Genomic DNA, 17,251 nt, shown 5'->3' on the forward strand with positions numbered 1-17,251 from the left:
ACTTATTCATATTAGCCGCAGCAAAATGTTAGTGTCCACTTTGCTCCCTGTTGCTTCCTTTCACTGTTTGCTAAAATATAAGAAGGTAAAGTAAAATCTGACTCCAAATGATACACACTATATTCAACAATCGTTTACAATGGTTTAGCATGTATAATTGTTTCTACTATTTGGATTTCATTTGCCACTGCTTGTATTACAATAGAAAATCACATCCTGAATATATTTTAAATAAGGTTATATTTTAGTATATAATAGATCAAAATGCTTTATACGTTTTTATAACTAGATAAAAGTAAAGTATCAAAATGAAAAAGAGAGAGAAATAAAAATAAGCAACCAAGTGCCAATGATGGTATGTTAATGCAATTGCAATTCAAATGCTACACTTTAGGACAATTTTACTTGATTTTTTTTCAGACATTACATATCTAGAACAATTTATGATTGGCCTTAAAATTTATCTGTTTGCTGCTTTCTTATTCCTCATCTTGACTATTAAAGCACAGAGGAAAACGTTGTATTCCCATCATGCTTAATAAATCAAGTGAATACATTATGCATAAATTATGACTAAAAAGCTATTTACCTGCATGGAAATCTATTCCCACGGCAAATGAAGTTCCTGATATAGGCATCAAAGCATCCATTTTGTCACTTGGTTCAAGAGGTATTCCCCTGATTCCTTCATGAACAGAGTACATAAGAAATGATTCTATACCTAAATGCAGGGCAGGAGATAAAGGGGGGAAGGGAAGCCCAGATGAATATTTAAAATACAAGTAATTTTATTTGTATTATTTTTAACAATCTTAATTTATGTTAATAAATGTATTTCCTAGCCTTTTTAAAAAATTATTGTGTACTACACTTCCTGACTAATGAAAGGTAGGTAGATTCGTAGTTCTCAAACTTGATTATTCATATGATTTGTTAAAATAGGAATTTATTAAAATGAATTAGTGGGCCCCATCCCAGAAGCTTGATCATTTAAATTTCTAAAACTCTCCCAGTTGGTGATGACGATGCTGGTAAGGGCCCTGCACTTTTATAAGCACTGAGTTAGATGATTCGTGGAAGCCTACCTCATCTCTCAACCAAAATGTATTCCCTCTTCTTTAAAATCCAAACGTGTCTCTACTTATATATGACAGTAAACCTGATTAAAGATAACTATATCATTGATATTTTTAATAGACATTTAGATTTCTTAAATTAAGAAATTTTTGAAGTTAGTCTTCAAAAATCTTTGTCATACTAAGAATACATCAATAGCTTAATTAGCTATTAATATTACACTTCTCTGGCATCAAAAGCCTGTCCTAAAATAGGCACATAAATATTAAGCTAACTACCAGAAGTACACACTCTAATGCTTATGAATTTTGCCTATATATTAGAAAATATTTATATATTTTTTTCTTATTAAAACTAGAATGCCTAGAATTAAATCTGTTTCCACTATTTCCTATCCATGTAACCTGAGTAAGTTGCTTAATTTCTCTGTGCCTCAGTTTCCTCATTTCTTAAATGGGGATAATAAGAGACCTACCTCATGAGGTTATGAGGATTAAGTGAATTAATACGTTTAAGGTGCTTAGAACAGTGCCATGCACATAATAAGTATCATATAAATATTGGATTTACAATAAAATAAATGATAATACATATATAGATATATAGATATTTCTCAAATAAGATTGGAACATTTTTAAAGATAAAAACTAACCTATGATCATTAGATATAAAAGATCATTCTAGAACCAAAGTTCTTTGGGACTAAAGAACTAGAGACTGCAAAACAAGAAGATTTCTTAGGTACCAGTTCTCTTACAGTGGTTTTCTCCCTCAGTTATGCAAACCTGAGACCTCACATTCTCTCTAGTGCTTTCTCTAATATAGTCTAAAGTAAACATTACTTAGTTCAAATTCTACATTAATTCCAGCCAATCAAGCACTGCTTTTTACTATAACTTCTGCCTATTCAGGTTGAAGGTAGCTTCTACTAGATTTGGTTAAAGGTTTGATAATAAACTGCAGTTGCTAAAATAACTAAAAAATTGGAATGTCTTATAAGGCAGAACAATGATATTTTAAATATTCAAATATTAAAATCTTACACATATGAGACTAAACAGTATACCATTTCCTAATAACTAGTTAATTTTTTTCCTAATGTTTAAATGACTTTGGTTGCCTAAAGTCTGCATGGTATGTAATGATGGATGAAATAAATGAACCAGAGGTAAGGTTTTTCATGAACTCATACCTTGACATGACATGCGGTTCTTCTGGAGATAATATCCCACTGTGCACATACAAGTCCTTGTAGTTTCAGATGTTGGTAAACAAAGTTGAGAGCATCCACCATTGTTTAGTTGGCAGGAATTGCTGCCTGCATAGAATGAAAACAAAACAAATTTCTTTAATGAAATTTTTAAAAATAAAGTTGTATTTAATATCAATAATTTGACAAATATGTATGCTGTTGATTTCTAAATGCAGCTGTTTCATATCGGTTAAGGATTACGTTTTATTCTCTTGAATAATTTACAGTAGTAAATTATGGTTGAATTTGCCCTTTCAAAAAAGTCAACAGAGATCCATGAGAAGATTAATAGTTACAGAAAAGCAAAAGGAAATTGATTTGTCATAAATATTTTCGTAGACCTTTGTAATATTTTAAGATCAGAGAAACCAGCATCTTTTTCTCTTTTGATTTTTAAATTTTACTTCAACTCTACAATTACTTCCTTTGCAAGAATATTTTATCCAAATGTGTCACATAAATAGCTGTTAAATTATTACTAACCACTCAAAGATTATGCGTCTAAAAGAAAGGAGGTATGTATGTGTATATGTATTCAATTAATTTTTAAAAGCAAGGAAATAAATTTTCCCATTCATAGAAATATAATTCTCCCAAAATATATGAAAAACACAGCCATAAGAGTCATCTAATTAATTGGCATATTAATTCCTCTTCTTTCTGTAGAGTACCAATGACAAATATTAGTCAGGTAATCACAGGTAGGCATTCTGGAATCCCTACTAAAGATGTTCCATTGAATTTACTAGGCCCAATGTGCTAATTAATGCTGGTAGTGTGAAGTTAAGTAGTTTACAATCTTACCTAGAAAGTTCATTAAAAATCCCATTTTACATCTCTTTTATTATTCTAGAGCATGCAATGCCATTTATTGGATGTTCAAGCACTGATATGAAGTGCAATAAATCCAGTGAGAATTACAAAGCATGATGAAAGCTCTATATCAATAGTTCTCTGTGGAAATTTCAAGATACCAATGCAGCTCATTATTTCTCTTCTTCTGAATTCAAGATGGTCTGATGAGATTTAATTGTTCAATCGAACCTGTCATGAGCTCTGTCATTTTTGAAGTGTGAAATACTCTCAACTTGGGAGATTTCTCATCAGGAGATCTACCACATTCGCTGCTCATGTCCCGTATCTGCCAGTTTGGCCACTGATTAACTCCATTTTATGTAGGGCCATATAATGGCCCTGAACTTTTAAAATGATTACATTTATCCTATATAAACTAATAAAAATTAACTGATTCATTCCACATTTTTTCCAAGCTGATATATAACATTAAGATGAAATTTCATTTCTCTCTTTTATCAAATAATAAAACAATTATACTTATAGATTTGTAATATATATATATGTGTGTGTGTGTGTGTGTGTGTGTATATATATATATATATATATTTTTTTTTTTTTTTTTTTGAGACAGTCTCACTCTGTTGCCCATGCTGAAGTGCAGTGGTGCAATCTTGGCTCATTGCAACCTCCACTTCCTGGGTTCAAGCAATTCTCCTGCCTCAGCCTCCCGAGTAGCTGGGATTACAGGCACCCACCACCATGCCTGGCTAATCTTTGTATTTTTAGGGGAGACAGGATTTCACCATGTTGGCAAGTCTAGTCTTGAAGCCCTGACATCCAGTGATCCACCCACCTCGGCCTCCTGAAGTGCTGGGATTACAGGCATGAGTCACCACCCCCAGCCTAGATTTATAATAATTATATACTGACAATCTACATATTTCATTTTGTAGAAAGCATGGATATATTGATGTAATGCCAATCTTTTAGAGAGATGTATTTAGATGCAGATGTATTTCAACTACCAAGACTGAAAGGCTGGGGAGAGATCGGCAGATTATACTTAACTGTAAAGCTTGAAAGAACAACATTTGGAGAGAAAGAGAAATAAAGGAATTGAAGAGGCTAGGCACGGTGACTCATACCTGTAATCTCAGCACTTTGGGAGGTCAAGGCGGGCAGATCTGTTGAGGTCAGGAGTTCTGAGACAAGACTGTCTCGAAACCCCATCTCTACTAAAAAAGCAAAAATTAGCTGGGTGTGGTGGCTACACCTGTAATACCAGCTACTCGGGAGGCTGAGGCATGAGAATCGTTGAACCCTGGAGGCAGAGGTTGCAGAGATTATACCACTGCACTGCAGCCCGGGTAACAGAGTGAGACTGTCTCAAAGAAAAAAAGAAAAAAGAATAAGAAGTAAAGAGAAATAGGTTAGGAAAAACAATGAACTTGTAAAAATAAGAGAATGTGGCCAGGGGCGCGGTGGCTCACACCTGTAATCCCAACATTTTGAGAGACTGAGGCGGGCAGATCACCTGGGGTCAAGAGTTCCAGACCAGCCTGGCCAACATGGTGAAAATCCGTCTCTGCTAAAAAATCCAAAAACAATTAGCCAGGCATGGTAGTGGGTGCCTGTAATCCCAGCTACTTGGGGGACTGAGACAGGACAATTGCTTGAACCCAGGAAACAAAAGTTGCAGTGAGCTGACATAGTGCCACTGCACTCCAGCCTGGGTGACAGAGTGAGACTCCATCTCAAAAAATAGATAAATAAATAAGAGAATGTGAGGGGTTATATAGCCTTGATAATAGCAAAGATACATGGAAAAAAAGGACCTTCTGGGTCTGGGGCTGTACATTTTTAATATAATTGCAAAAATAGCCACATGTAAGTATTATATATAATATTTCAGATAAATATTCAGATCTATAGAGAGAACTATATTTTTGATAAACAATAAAATTAATATATTTCAACAATATTAAACACTAACCATATACATTTCATATATCCTTTGTTTAGTCTCTAAGAAGAAATTAATAGTGAAGGAGAGAAAAAGTAAAAAATAATGAATTCTTATTTACAATAAGGTTCTTTTTCTGTTATATATAAAGTAGAAAATATAGTAAAATTAAAAAGTAATAATTTATGTAACAAATTTATGTTTTATGTTTAAATTTATGTTATCTATCAAATTATAAATACTAGCTTGGCTTAATAATTTATAATGATATTGATGTTGAAACCTCATGCCCCAAATCTCTAGTGGAGCTAGAAAGTCCACTTGACTAACAAGAATTCTCAACTCTCCAGTGATCTTTTTAAAAAATGATACATTAAATCACTAATTGTACTTTGAAATCCAAATAGGTAGTAATGTTAACACCTTAAAGAGTCCTAAATTGGTCATATTTCATACTAATGAAGCTTTTACACTACCTGCAGTAATTCTGTTAATGGGATTGTCTTTAATACAGATGCTTTTATCAGCATATTCTAGTAAAAATGGTATTTTCATTGCTTAAATTTTAAGTTTAGTCATATTAAACCATTGATTTCTAAATGATAGAGGTCCTTGTTCATTTGGCAATACTTTCACAGAGCATAGAACACCCAATTATACCTACAGAATCAAATCTTTAAAAGATGAGGAAAATCTTGTTAACAGGAGTAAAGTGCACTGAGCATCATATACTAAATGTTTCCCCTAAAAACTTCATTGGAATTATATCTAGAAAATTTGACATGTTAATTTACAGCTTAAAACAAAGCATATGTTTGTTCACAGTTTGGAAAAGTGGGTAAATATTTTTTAAATGCTTTGTTTGGAAATTCTCTCTCTCTTGCACATCTTCCCTCTCTCTCTCATATTTTCTAATGTTATGTTTTCAGATGCAATCTCATATGTACGCGTTATTCACTAAGATTTATAATAGTACTGTGAGCTTTTACACATAATTATATTCTATGGAAATCTGAGAAAATGTTTCAATGTTTTATTTACTGAGTACCAGTATTTTATTCTCAATTACATAATCTATTTCCCATGCTTGAATGTCAGTACAATTATTTTGATACAGAAAAAGTTTCACTACTGAATTGCTAGTGAAAAATATCCTTATTATTGTGGACATGACTCAAAAAATTCAGAGAACAAATAGATAACCATTTGGGTATTATGTACATTCTCAGGTCATACATTCTCAGGTATATGTATGTATATACATTCTCTTGGGTGCACATACATTCTGTATATGTGAATCTACAAACATTCATAAATTCTCAACAATGAAAGGAACCCAATAAATACTTCAGATAAATGTTTACAGCAATTTTTTCTTCTAAAGTGATTATTTTTTTATGAATAAGTAATATGTTTTCTTCTGCTTGGGGCAAGTAAAGATTCCAAACCAACGTGACCCATTCCCTGTACAGGGAAAGCAAACCCTAATCCGATCTCCATTTTATCTGCTGATGTGCAGGCAGCGCTCTCAATTGGTATGTTCAATACATTCTGCTTGCTCGATGATCATTACCTATCTGCGGAAATAGCAATCCCCTTGGTTTTCTATTATTCCCCCTACTCTTCTCTGCTTTAGTCTACATACCCCAAATCCTTCAGATGAAAATCCCTATCTTAGTGTTCAAAATCATTCTGGAAAACTTTTCCTAAGAAAAGTATGTGAAGCTAAGGATTTTCATGGAAGAGACTAATGTACGAAAGTGCAGTACTTTTTTTTTTTTTTAGAAAGAGAATTCTGCCAATGTCATGGATTATGAAGCAAAAAGTAAGAAAGGACCAACAGATGTGGGGCTGTACTGGCTGCCATCTCTAACACAATTGCCATTTGGGCAGTGTGACAAGTCTACCTATGTAAACCATCTGTTATTTCTCACTCCATTTCGCTGCACACAATTTGGACAACCGAAAACAAAAACGCAAAATGCTTACAGCCAAACAACGTATAGTGCTTTGGATATGGAATTCTTTTGTTGATGTAGTTCATTTGAAGTCCCATAGTTCATTCAGATTCTGGGCTTAACTATGCATTGTATATATTTTGCCAGGATATATTTTCTTATTATTGGAATTTTTTAGTCAAGAACAGGATAAGACCTCTTTGAAGACCTGACAAATTAAGACTCCTAAGGCAGGTTTGCTAATGCTTTCAAAGATCATTTGGTGCCTATGGTAAAGGTATTTCTCCTACAGTAGTAAGCAACATTTTCCTTTCTTCTCTGTTTTTATTAGAAGCAAGAATAGAAACCTTCTATTGTTGAATTGAGGAGCTAGTATAAAAAAGAGCACATTATGTATTCAAAACCTGGGACAAATTCATTAGTGTGACTTACCTTGCTGTGCTTCTTTATCATATACTTTCATATGAACTACCCCAGAAGTCTTATTCCGTAGGATGGTGGGGTTTCTTCCGTCTCTTTTGCTGCAGGTTCCCAGCTGAGCTAAGTTTTGGTCTGCCCACCACAGTTTCTTATCTAGAAAAAGGAAAGATATTTTTTAAAGGAAAGTATAATTGTCTTATTAAATAATAATAAATACTTACTAAACTATAATACTCTGATTTCTTTTGTTATATTTCCAAACTCTGTTTCTAAGGGAAACAGTAAAATCACTGTTACATTTAAAAATGCAGCTCGTAGTGACATTTTATTGTTCAAACTTTCCTCCTCCTCTACAGTTAGATTCTTCAATTCAACTTTTCTTTTTCTTAGAAAAGAATATATAATACTCTTATATTTTACATAATATGTAAGCATATAGATGTAAACAAAAGCATATTTCAAATTAATATAAAATCAGCTTTTATTATTTACATACTTAAACATAATCATGTAGTTTTGTACTATACGCATTTGTAAATAAATGGCAAAATCTAATAAAATACCTAAACAACAATTATTAAATATACATTGTTCTCCAACTTTCTATTTGTTAAAAGTGTGTAAGCTTTTGATCATGTGTGCTCTCCATTACTGGTCTCGTCACAATTGTTAACCTTCTCTATTTCTTCTAGTGACCCTTTCTCCAAAATTGTATTAATTTATACTGGTACCACCTATTGAGTGCTCATTTGATATGAGAGAATCTACAGTGTGCCACAGCTATTGTATTATTTCAAATTGTGAAAGCAAAACTGTAAGGAAACAATTATCATTCCATTTTATAAAGAATCTGAGACTCTATGAAGATTAAGTAACTTAATCAAATTTACATATTTGGTCTCCCTATCCGCAAAACTTGTGTTCTTTCCAAGACTCCATGAGAGCATTAAAAACATTTAAGGCAATGCAGTAATTTAAAATAAAGTTATAATGTAAAAGGATTTGAATGATTTAGACTTATCAAGAAGAATAGAATTAATGGCCACAAATTGAGACCACAAATCAATTTCTACCTAGAAGTTAAAATAAGGTTATTTAACTCTATTTGGGCAATTAAATAAAGATTTTTTATATGTAATACCATCTCCATCTCCTTAGCTCTTTGCCTCTAGTTCACAGAGGGCTGACAGCTGATAAAAAGTCTCGAATAAGTAGTCACAGCCCTTTTCTACGATACTCAGTGAAGAGGTTTTGAATATTAAAGCTGGTGCCATGCAACACAGTTCTCTTCATTCTGGCATTCATGGGAATCAAATCCTGACCCCCAAGTCCCTCCTGAAACTAAACCTACAAGTCACAGTGTTGAATGCCTTGCAGAACTCCCCTCAAGGAAGATAACAAGTGAAAAGACTTCTACTCTCATAAAGGTAAAAGACATCCATGAGAGATACACAGTCCTTCTTTGTTAAACATCACAGGAAATCAAGGATCTCCAGCTCAGGGAAATAGTAGCACAATGAAAAATAAACACTAAGATAAACATAGGTGTACAAATAATAATTTAGAAAAAATCCTTTTAATTTTTTTAAATTATCTAATATCTAATTAACATACTCAAGAGACTCTAGTACATAGGCCACTCAAGAAAATAAGAGATGCTGTAAAAAATGAATTACAAAAGGAGAGTCTTTAGAGATTAAAAAATCTACTTAAAAATTATTTTCCAATAGAATCATCAGAAAATATGGTAGAGGCAACCTTCCATAATATAGAGAAAAAAGACCAAAGAAACCTCAGAAATGGTAGAAAAAAGGTAAAAAAAAAATTAGTAGAATATTTGTTTTGAAAGCCCAGTAGCATTAAACTGTACTAGGAATCACTGAATTCACTACTGCCATGCACTCACAGGGGGAAAATAATGCCAGTTTTAGTTAAAAATTACCTTAATTGATCAATAAAAAGTATTAATTTTATTAAAGCTAGGACATGACATTTTAATATTGTGTCCCAAAATGAAAAGTGCATAAGGTCCTTCTGCTGCATACCAGCATACAATTGCCTGGAGGGAATGTCTTATGAGATTGCTTGAACTGCAAAAAGAATTAGCTACTTTTTTCATAGAACATCATTTTATCTTTGAAGAATGACTGACAGACTAGGGCTATTCAGAGTTAAATATTTAAAAGATGTTTACTCAAAAATGAATGAAATATAAAAAACTGTCATATAAGAAAACTGAGATACTTTATTTTCAATGATAAAATTGAAGCTTTCAAATGAAGATTAGAGTTTTGGAAAACTTCTATCAATACCATAAGTTTGACAGCTTCCTAATACCTAAAAATTTTTCTAATGAGATTTCTGGCAATATTCATGAATGTATTTTTTTTGATATGGTATAATGAAATATGTCCACACTGGGAAGATATACATAACTGAAAGAAGCAATTGTTTTTCAAATGAACAACACAAGCTGAGCCAAAATCATGCACAGTAAATGATTAATTTGTAGTGAAAATTAGGCCAATAAATTATATATGAGAGGAAATAAAAATTTAATTATATGCTCTTTGCTATTCACCTTTAAGAAACTAACATTTGTTGAGTTTTGGTGTAGTTTTAAAAGAAGAATGTCCACAATCATCTGAAAAAGCTTTTAAAATAATCCTCTCTATTCTAATGGCATATATATGAACCCACACAACATCTCCTGAATCAGGTATGAAAATTCAGCTATATTATATTAAGACATTCAGAAAATTTGCAAAATATAGACCATTGCCACTCTTGTAATTGTTTTAAGAAAATATAACTATTAACATTAAAAATATAACATATAAACATTAATGTTTATTTTGTAATGTTTAAGTGAATTTGTAATAAATATTTTTTAAATTTTATCAGGTTTAATATCTAATATTGTTATGTATAACCCACATCTAAAAAACTCTTAGGGATCTCAATAATTTTTAAGACTATAAAATGGTCCTGCAAACAAAAAGTTTGAGGACGACAGTTTCAAGTGATTCACCAGCAAAAAGAATAGAAAAAATGAATATATGCATGTAACATTTCAGAACACTGTGCTTAAAAAAAATCTTTGTTAAAAGTTTGGAGATAAGAAAAAGGTAAGTCACTTACAAAGGATTACCCAGTCCTTCTTTGCAAACTACCATGTTAGACTTCTCTTCACCATTGCTAGAAACTAGAAAACAGTGAAGCAATGCCTTGGAAATTCTTAAGGGAAATTACAATCTAGGTAGAACTCTATAGTAAACTAGTAATTAAGTGTAAGAAGTGTGGCCAGGCATGGTGGCTTATGCCTGTAATCCTAGCCCTTTGGGAGGCCAAAGTGGGTGGATCACAAGGTCAGGAGTTTGAGACCAGCCTGACCAACATAGTGAAATCCCGTCTCTACTAAAAATACAGAAATTAGCCAGGCATGGTGATGTGCGCCTGTAATACTAGCTACTCAGGAGGCTGAGTCAGGAGAAACACTTGAACCCGGGAGTCAGAGGTTGCAGTGAGCCAAGATCGTGCCTCTGCACTCCAGCCCGGGTGACAGAGCGAGACTCTGTCTCAAAAAAAAAAGTGTGTGTGTGTGCGTGTGTGTGTGTGTCTGTCTCTGTGTGTGTGTGTGTGTGTGTGTATGTGTGTGTAGCAGTGCAGAGGGGAGATATATATCATAAATTTACCTCCCATGAACTCTTTCTTAAACAGAAACTGAAAGTTAAGCTGGAACAAAACGAGAAAATAAGTCAAGATAATGAGAAGGAATCTAAAAAACAGGAAACTGAACAAAGCCAGATGGCAAAGGAAAGCCCCAGAATAAATGCTATGAGGCAAGCATAAAAAGCTGTCTATATTGGATCATGAGAATAGAAGACTCTAGGAGTAAGAACTCCAGGAAAAGAGAAAGAAAAAAAGGAAGGAAGAAGAAAAAAATAAATGAAAAAAGAAAGTAAGGGAGGAAGGAAGGAAAGAAAACGGTACAACTACGACTAATCACAGACAGCTATAAGAGATTTGTCCCTAAGAAGTTGGAGTAGGGACAGAAAGATTAGAGTAGGAGACGTTGCTATTGATAATTGATGAGTCTCTTCTGTATCATTTGTTCTGTTATTGTGTGTTTATTACTTCAGAAATAAAATTTATAAAAATATTAAAGCATAAATTACGGGCAAAATCAAAAATTAACAAGAGGAATTTACCTGAAGTGTAGAATTGAGGGCCTACTGGGCTGGCTGGCTAAAGAAAAAGGCCATTGTTAAAGTCCAAATCAAAATGTGTTCCATTTCTGTCTCCTAGGCCAAAGCCCCTCACCATGGGGACGTGGGTGATTGAGTGAGGCTAAGACTATATAACACTGGAGCACAGGGGTGTTTTTATTTGGACCACCCCTAACTGAATGTGCCACTCAGGAAATGAAGATGTTCCCTCCTTACTCACCCTCTCGGACCCGATGGGTCTTGAGCAGAAACTACACACATTAAAGCTAAGGAGAGCCATGGGGGTAGATGATTCTCCAAGATGCATCTCTCTGCAAATTCTCACATTTCAGTCAGCTAAGTAATTTATTGTGGGCCTGGGTTACATTCATTTAAAACTGAACATTTGAACACATCTCTACGGCAAGATAATAAAAAAAATTTGTGTCCATAAGTTCTCATTGTTCAATTCCCACCTATGAGTGAGAACATGCGGTGTTTGTTTTTTGTCCTTGCGATAGTTTACTGAGAAAGATGTTTTCCAGTTTCATCCATGTCCCTACAAAGGACATGAACTCATCATTTTTTATGGCTACATAGTATTCCATGGTGTATATGTGCCACATTTTCTTGGAAGGGGAACATCACACTCCGGGGACTGTTGTGGGGTGGGGGGAGGGACAGCATTAGGAGATATACCTAATGCTAAATGACGAGTTAATGGGTGCAGCAAAACAACATGGCACATGGATACATATGTAACAAACCTGCACATTGTGCACATGTACCCTAAAACCTAAAGTATAATAATAAAAAATAAAATAAAATAAAATAAAGTATAAAAAATAAATAAATATAAAAAAATAAATAAAAAAAAATAAAAATAAAATAAAAATAAAAAATAATAAATAAATAAATAAAAATAAAAAATATTTGTTTCTGATTGCATTATTTTTATTGCTACAGGAGACTAGAAACAAAACTTAGAAAGAAATCTTTCTTCCTTGACCACTAGAAGGTAGCCAAACTGTGGCAGACACTGTGGTTGTTTACCCTACCTTTTGGCCCTGGAGAAAACTAATTTCCACAGGCAACATGTAAAATGCCAGACTCACCCTTTGGTGGCTCCTTAGGCAGTAGAAATGTCTATGAAACCCAGTTCTGCATCATAGTTTTGAGTGGGTAGGGCTTCTAAGAGTAGCACAAAACCACGCTCTGTTCACACATAAAGTTTCCGAGTGTGATCAATTTGTTTCTGATGGCATGGTACAGGGTCAGTAAATAAATGGGAAAAGGAACAGACTACAAAGAACCACGGCCATGGACACCATGACCAAAGAAGCTTGTGCTCATCAAGGACCATTAGGACTCAGACAACAGGCATCTCAAGAATGACCAGTGTGAATCTAAGACCCCAATTGTCCTGGAAAAATTATTCTAGGTTGTTGCAGTCATCTAAGAACTTATTTTTCATCGTGCATAATTCTTGCTAAAGATTCTTCAAAGCCTCCTCATTATATACAGCTTCAAATTTTAAATTCTCTATCAGATTTTTAAAGCCCTACAAATCAAATTTATTCCACCTACTGAGACTCCTTTCCAATTCCAGTCTTATCATCTTACGATATTAATCCATTTATTCAATTAATAGTGAGCATCTATTATTTGTAAAGTATGATTCCAGATGATGGAAAAATGATAGGAGACAAGAGTAGCAAGATCTCTGCCATTATAGACCTAATATTCTAGTAATAGAGACAGATATAAATGAATAACCAAATAGAAAAGAAGTAAGTGAAGACTGCTATTAGTGCTATGAAAAAAATAGTCACGGTTCAATTCTTATTTATGACGGTTTCCACACATGTGTCTTCACATAACCCACTATATTCACCTTTCAGTGTACAAGTATAACCACATCCTCAGTAAAGTATTTCAGACTAGCACAGCCCACACTGATACTTCTTTCTCCCTCATTCTAAGGCTCCGCTACAGACAGAATCACATGATTTTGTATTTAACGGTTGCTTTTCCTTACCGTTTCATTTGTACTAATTTTTACTCCTTATCCAGGGATGAAAGCTCTTGAGAGCAAGCATCCTGTCTTGTAATTCTTTATATTCTTCACAATGTTTTGCATTCTTTTGAACTTTGTTTTTGACTGCATAATTATTACTTGGAATCGCATTTGTTCATCTCACATTTTTTGTTGTTGTTTCACACTGTTATTGACATGAAGATGTTAGAATCTTCAGAAATTATGGAAATTCAAACACTGCTTGCTTAAGCTGTACATAATAAGCAGGGAGCTAATATAGGGTAGGGGGTAAGCTGTGTTTAAGTAATAATGAGTACATCTACTTCACGGTTAGCGGCTAAATTGTAACTCCCACCCAAAATTCATATGCTAAATTCTTAAAGTTCCAGTACTTCAGACTGAGACTGTATTTAGAGAGAGAGTCTTTAAAGAGGTATTTAATAATTAAGTCTAAACGAGGCCCCGTTAGGATGGACCTTAATCCAGTGTGACTGGTTTTCTTATAGGAAAAGGACATTGGGACACAGATACGCACTGAGGAAAGGCCATGTGGAACCACAGGGAGAAGACAGTCATCTGCAAGTAAGGAGAGTGACCTTAGAAGAATCCAGACCTGCCAACACCTTGATCTCAGACCTCTCGCCTCCAGAACTACTAGAAAATCAACTTCTGTCAAGCCATCCAGTCTGTGGGACTTTGTTATGGCAGCCCTAGCAAAATAATACATTCACTAACAGAGATATTAAAGGAATTAATGGATTATTGTAATATCCATATGTTAAATATGTTAATATTGATAATTAACATAAATATAAATAGACCTACCATACAGTCTCCAAAATCTTCTCCAAAAGAGAGAGAGAGAGAGAAGGAAAATAATATTTACCAAGCACTAAGTTCCAGGCCCTTTGCAGGTCTCTAAATTGAGTAAATACAATTGGCTTATTTCATTGTCATAAAAGCGATATGACGTGTTAACACACACACTGTTAAAAATAGGCAAATGGAAAAGCGAAAGGTGGCCTTCCTGAAGGTCACACAGCGGGAGTGTGGCATTAACTCCCAGTCAGCACTACTTGAATTTCAATGCTTTTTCCACTACACTGCCCTATTCGTAAAATAGTCTCCCACGGGACCTAATGACACTATACTACTCAGTGCAAACATAACTTGATTAATATAAATTGAATTAAAGCTTCAATCCAAATTAACGGCAGTTGCAATACATATTTCAATTATATTTTGGAATTACAATTATTAAATTTTTAATAATGCTTTATCTCTTAAGATGTATCATTAAAATTAATAACTTATTTTTGAAATATTCAGAATATGTATTTTTACTGCCCTATGCCAGAGTTGTTGAGATCCATGACTTAAAATTAGATTTTTCTAAAAAATCAGCCCCTCATGTTTAAAATAGAAAATATACCCAGCTACATTTGAATTCCAGATAATGAAGAGTAGTTTATTAGGATATACAAAAAAAAGTCTTGTTACTTATTTGGAATTAAATTTTAACTGGGTGTCTTGTATTTTATCTGACCAATTTTATCTCTTCTCTCTCCTGGCAAACCAAAATTTATAAGAAAACAATAAAAAATTCATAAAGCTACACAGACGAAGAATAGGAGAGAAGACCATGGCAATAAAAAACAGAAGTGGATTGAAAGTAGATAATAACTGGTCATGAGTTAATAGATAAAATGAAAGTCTAGACCTGCAATAGGAGGAGGTCAGATGCAAGTTAATTTGTACTGCAGAAGCTCAGACTAGATTAGAAATTGTGGGCCTTAAAATGTCTAAAAATAGGGAGATAGATGCAATTGAAAATAGGAGGATTGCTTTAGTCTATTAAAAAAGTGGTTAGAACCCAGTGTACACTGCCAAGGGAGTGCTTTTCCTCAAGCCTGGTGAAAGATTAGAAATTCACCCAAAAGGATTACCGAGGACACTGAGAAGAAGGATTAAGTGATAATCTACATTAGAAGTTCTCGAATTTCAGCGAATTAGAATTACCTGGACAGCTACTTAAACCATAGATTGTTGGGCCCCACCCCAGACTGTATGATCCAGTAGTTCAAGGGTGGGGCCCAACAATTTGAATTTATGAAAAGTTCTCAGGTGATACAGATGTGCTGATGCTGCTGGCCCAGTGGGTCTTCACCTGAGACAAACATTAGAATCACCTGGAAGACTTTTTTTAAAATGTCTGGGTGCCACCCCTAGAGATTGTCACTGAATTGTTTTGGCCTATGTCATGAATATGAGACTTTTTCAAATCTCCCACCATAATGTTCAAACAGTGTTAAGAACCACAGACCTAACTGCTAAATTAGAACTCAGTCCCCTACCCTGAATTTTGGGGAGGCTGACATCCAGGTTTCTATGCCCCATGTGAGATATTAAAAGGTTTCCCTATTGGGGGAAACTGTCTAGACCAATGCTCCGAAGAAAGAGGTAATTGGAGGATTCTGCCTCCACACACACACACACACACGGCTCAGTGCAGCTATTTTTAAAGATGTTTATCATTACATAAGTTCTCCTGCTCGAACTCAGAATTTCTGATAATCTTTAGAAAGATGAAGACACAGCCCAGAAACACCAGATAATTAAAGAATGACTACACCATGAGCAAGAAATCAAATTAAATAAACAGAAAAAAACAAACTCAGAAGAAACAGAAGCAGCAGCAAAAATAGAAAACAATACAGAATAAAATGAAAACAAATAAATATCCTCAGAGAGATTACAGAAATGACATACATGAAGCTAGAGGAGGGTATAATGAAGAAAAGTTTAAAAAAAAACAACAAAATTTGGACTCTGAGAAATTAAAAGGAGTGCAGCTGAATTTAAAATGTTGATAGAAAGTTTAAAGTTGAAAAAATCCTCAAGGAAATTTTTTTTTAAGGAAGGAAATAAACGGAAAATGAAAGTTCACCCTCTAAGTTATATGACCTTAAGAGATAATTGTAAAACAAATAAAAGAAACATTTAAAAAATAATCTGAGATTTTTTTCAGAACTGAAGGACATCAGTTTTTAGATTAAAACTGCCAAATAAGTTCCCAGCAAAACAGACACATGTCGTCAGGAAATGCCAGAATAAAGGGGGAAAAAAAAAAGATTCTACAAGTTTCTAGAGTGAAAGAGTAATGATCAAAAGACATAATAGTGTAATAGCATTGGACTTCTCAACTGCAACTTATTATTGAGAAGACAAGAATGTCTGAAAAGATTTGATACCAAATTATTTCCAATCTGGATTTCCATACCCAATTAATGAAATGTAAACATAACAGACAGCATTGTCTTGACAAATCTGCTTCACAAGCACCTTTCTCAGAAAGCTGCTGGAAGCTGTACTTCACTAAATCAAAGGAGTAAACTGGAAAAGAGTATATGATATATAGGAAATTGAGAGAGAGGCAAAAGAGAACCTTCGAGCGTGACCATGATTAGAGACCCAGGCAGGACAGCAGCAAATCTAGAGAGCAAGCTGGCATTTGGAAGCAAGAAATCAGAGAACTTC

The 17,251-nt window shown here is 33.9% G+C and overlaps 1 protein-coding gene across 2 annotated transcripts in view; it reads right to left on the reverse strand.

Moving 5' to 3' along the window:
* LRP1B (LDL receptor related protein 1B) overlaps positions 1-17,251 on the reverse strand; it is a 1,943,477-nt gene that overhangs the window by 557,188 nt on the left and 1,369,038 nt on the right. For both annotated transcript variants that reach the window (XM_055261032.2, XM_063631317.1), the window contains exons 33-35: positions 7,481-7,621; positions 2,270-2,395; positions 590-721 (exon numbers count right to left, since the gene is read on the reverse strand). In XM_055261032.2, coding sequence (XP_055117007.1) covers positions 590-721; positions 2,270-2,395; positions 7,481-7,621 — 399 coding nt within the window. The remainder of the gene's footprint in view (positions 1-589; positions 722-2,269; positions 2,396-7,480; positions 7,622-17,251) is intronic.

The sequence above is a fragment of the Symphalangus syndactylus genome, chromosome 22, assembly GCF_028878055.3.
Source record: "Symphalangus syndactylus isolate Jambi chromosome 22, NHGRI_mSymSyn1-v2.1_pri, whole genome shotgun sequence".
Lineage (NCBI taxonomy): Eukaryota > Metazoa > Chordata > Mammalia > Primates > Hylobatidae > Symphalangus > Symphalangus syndactylus.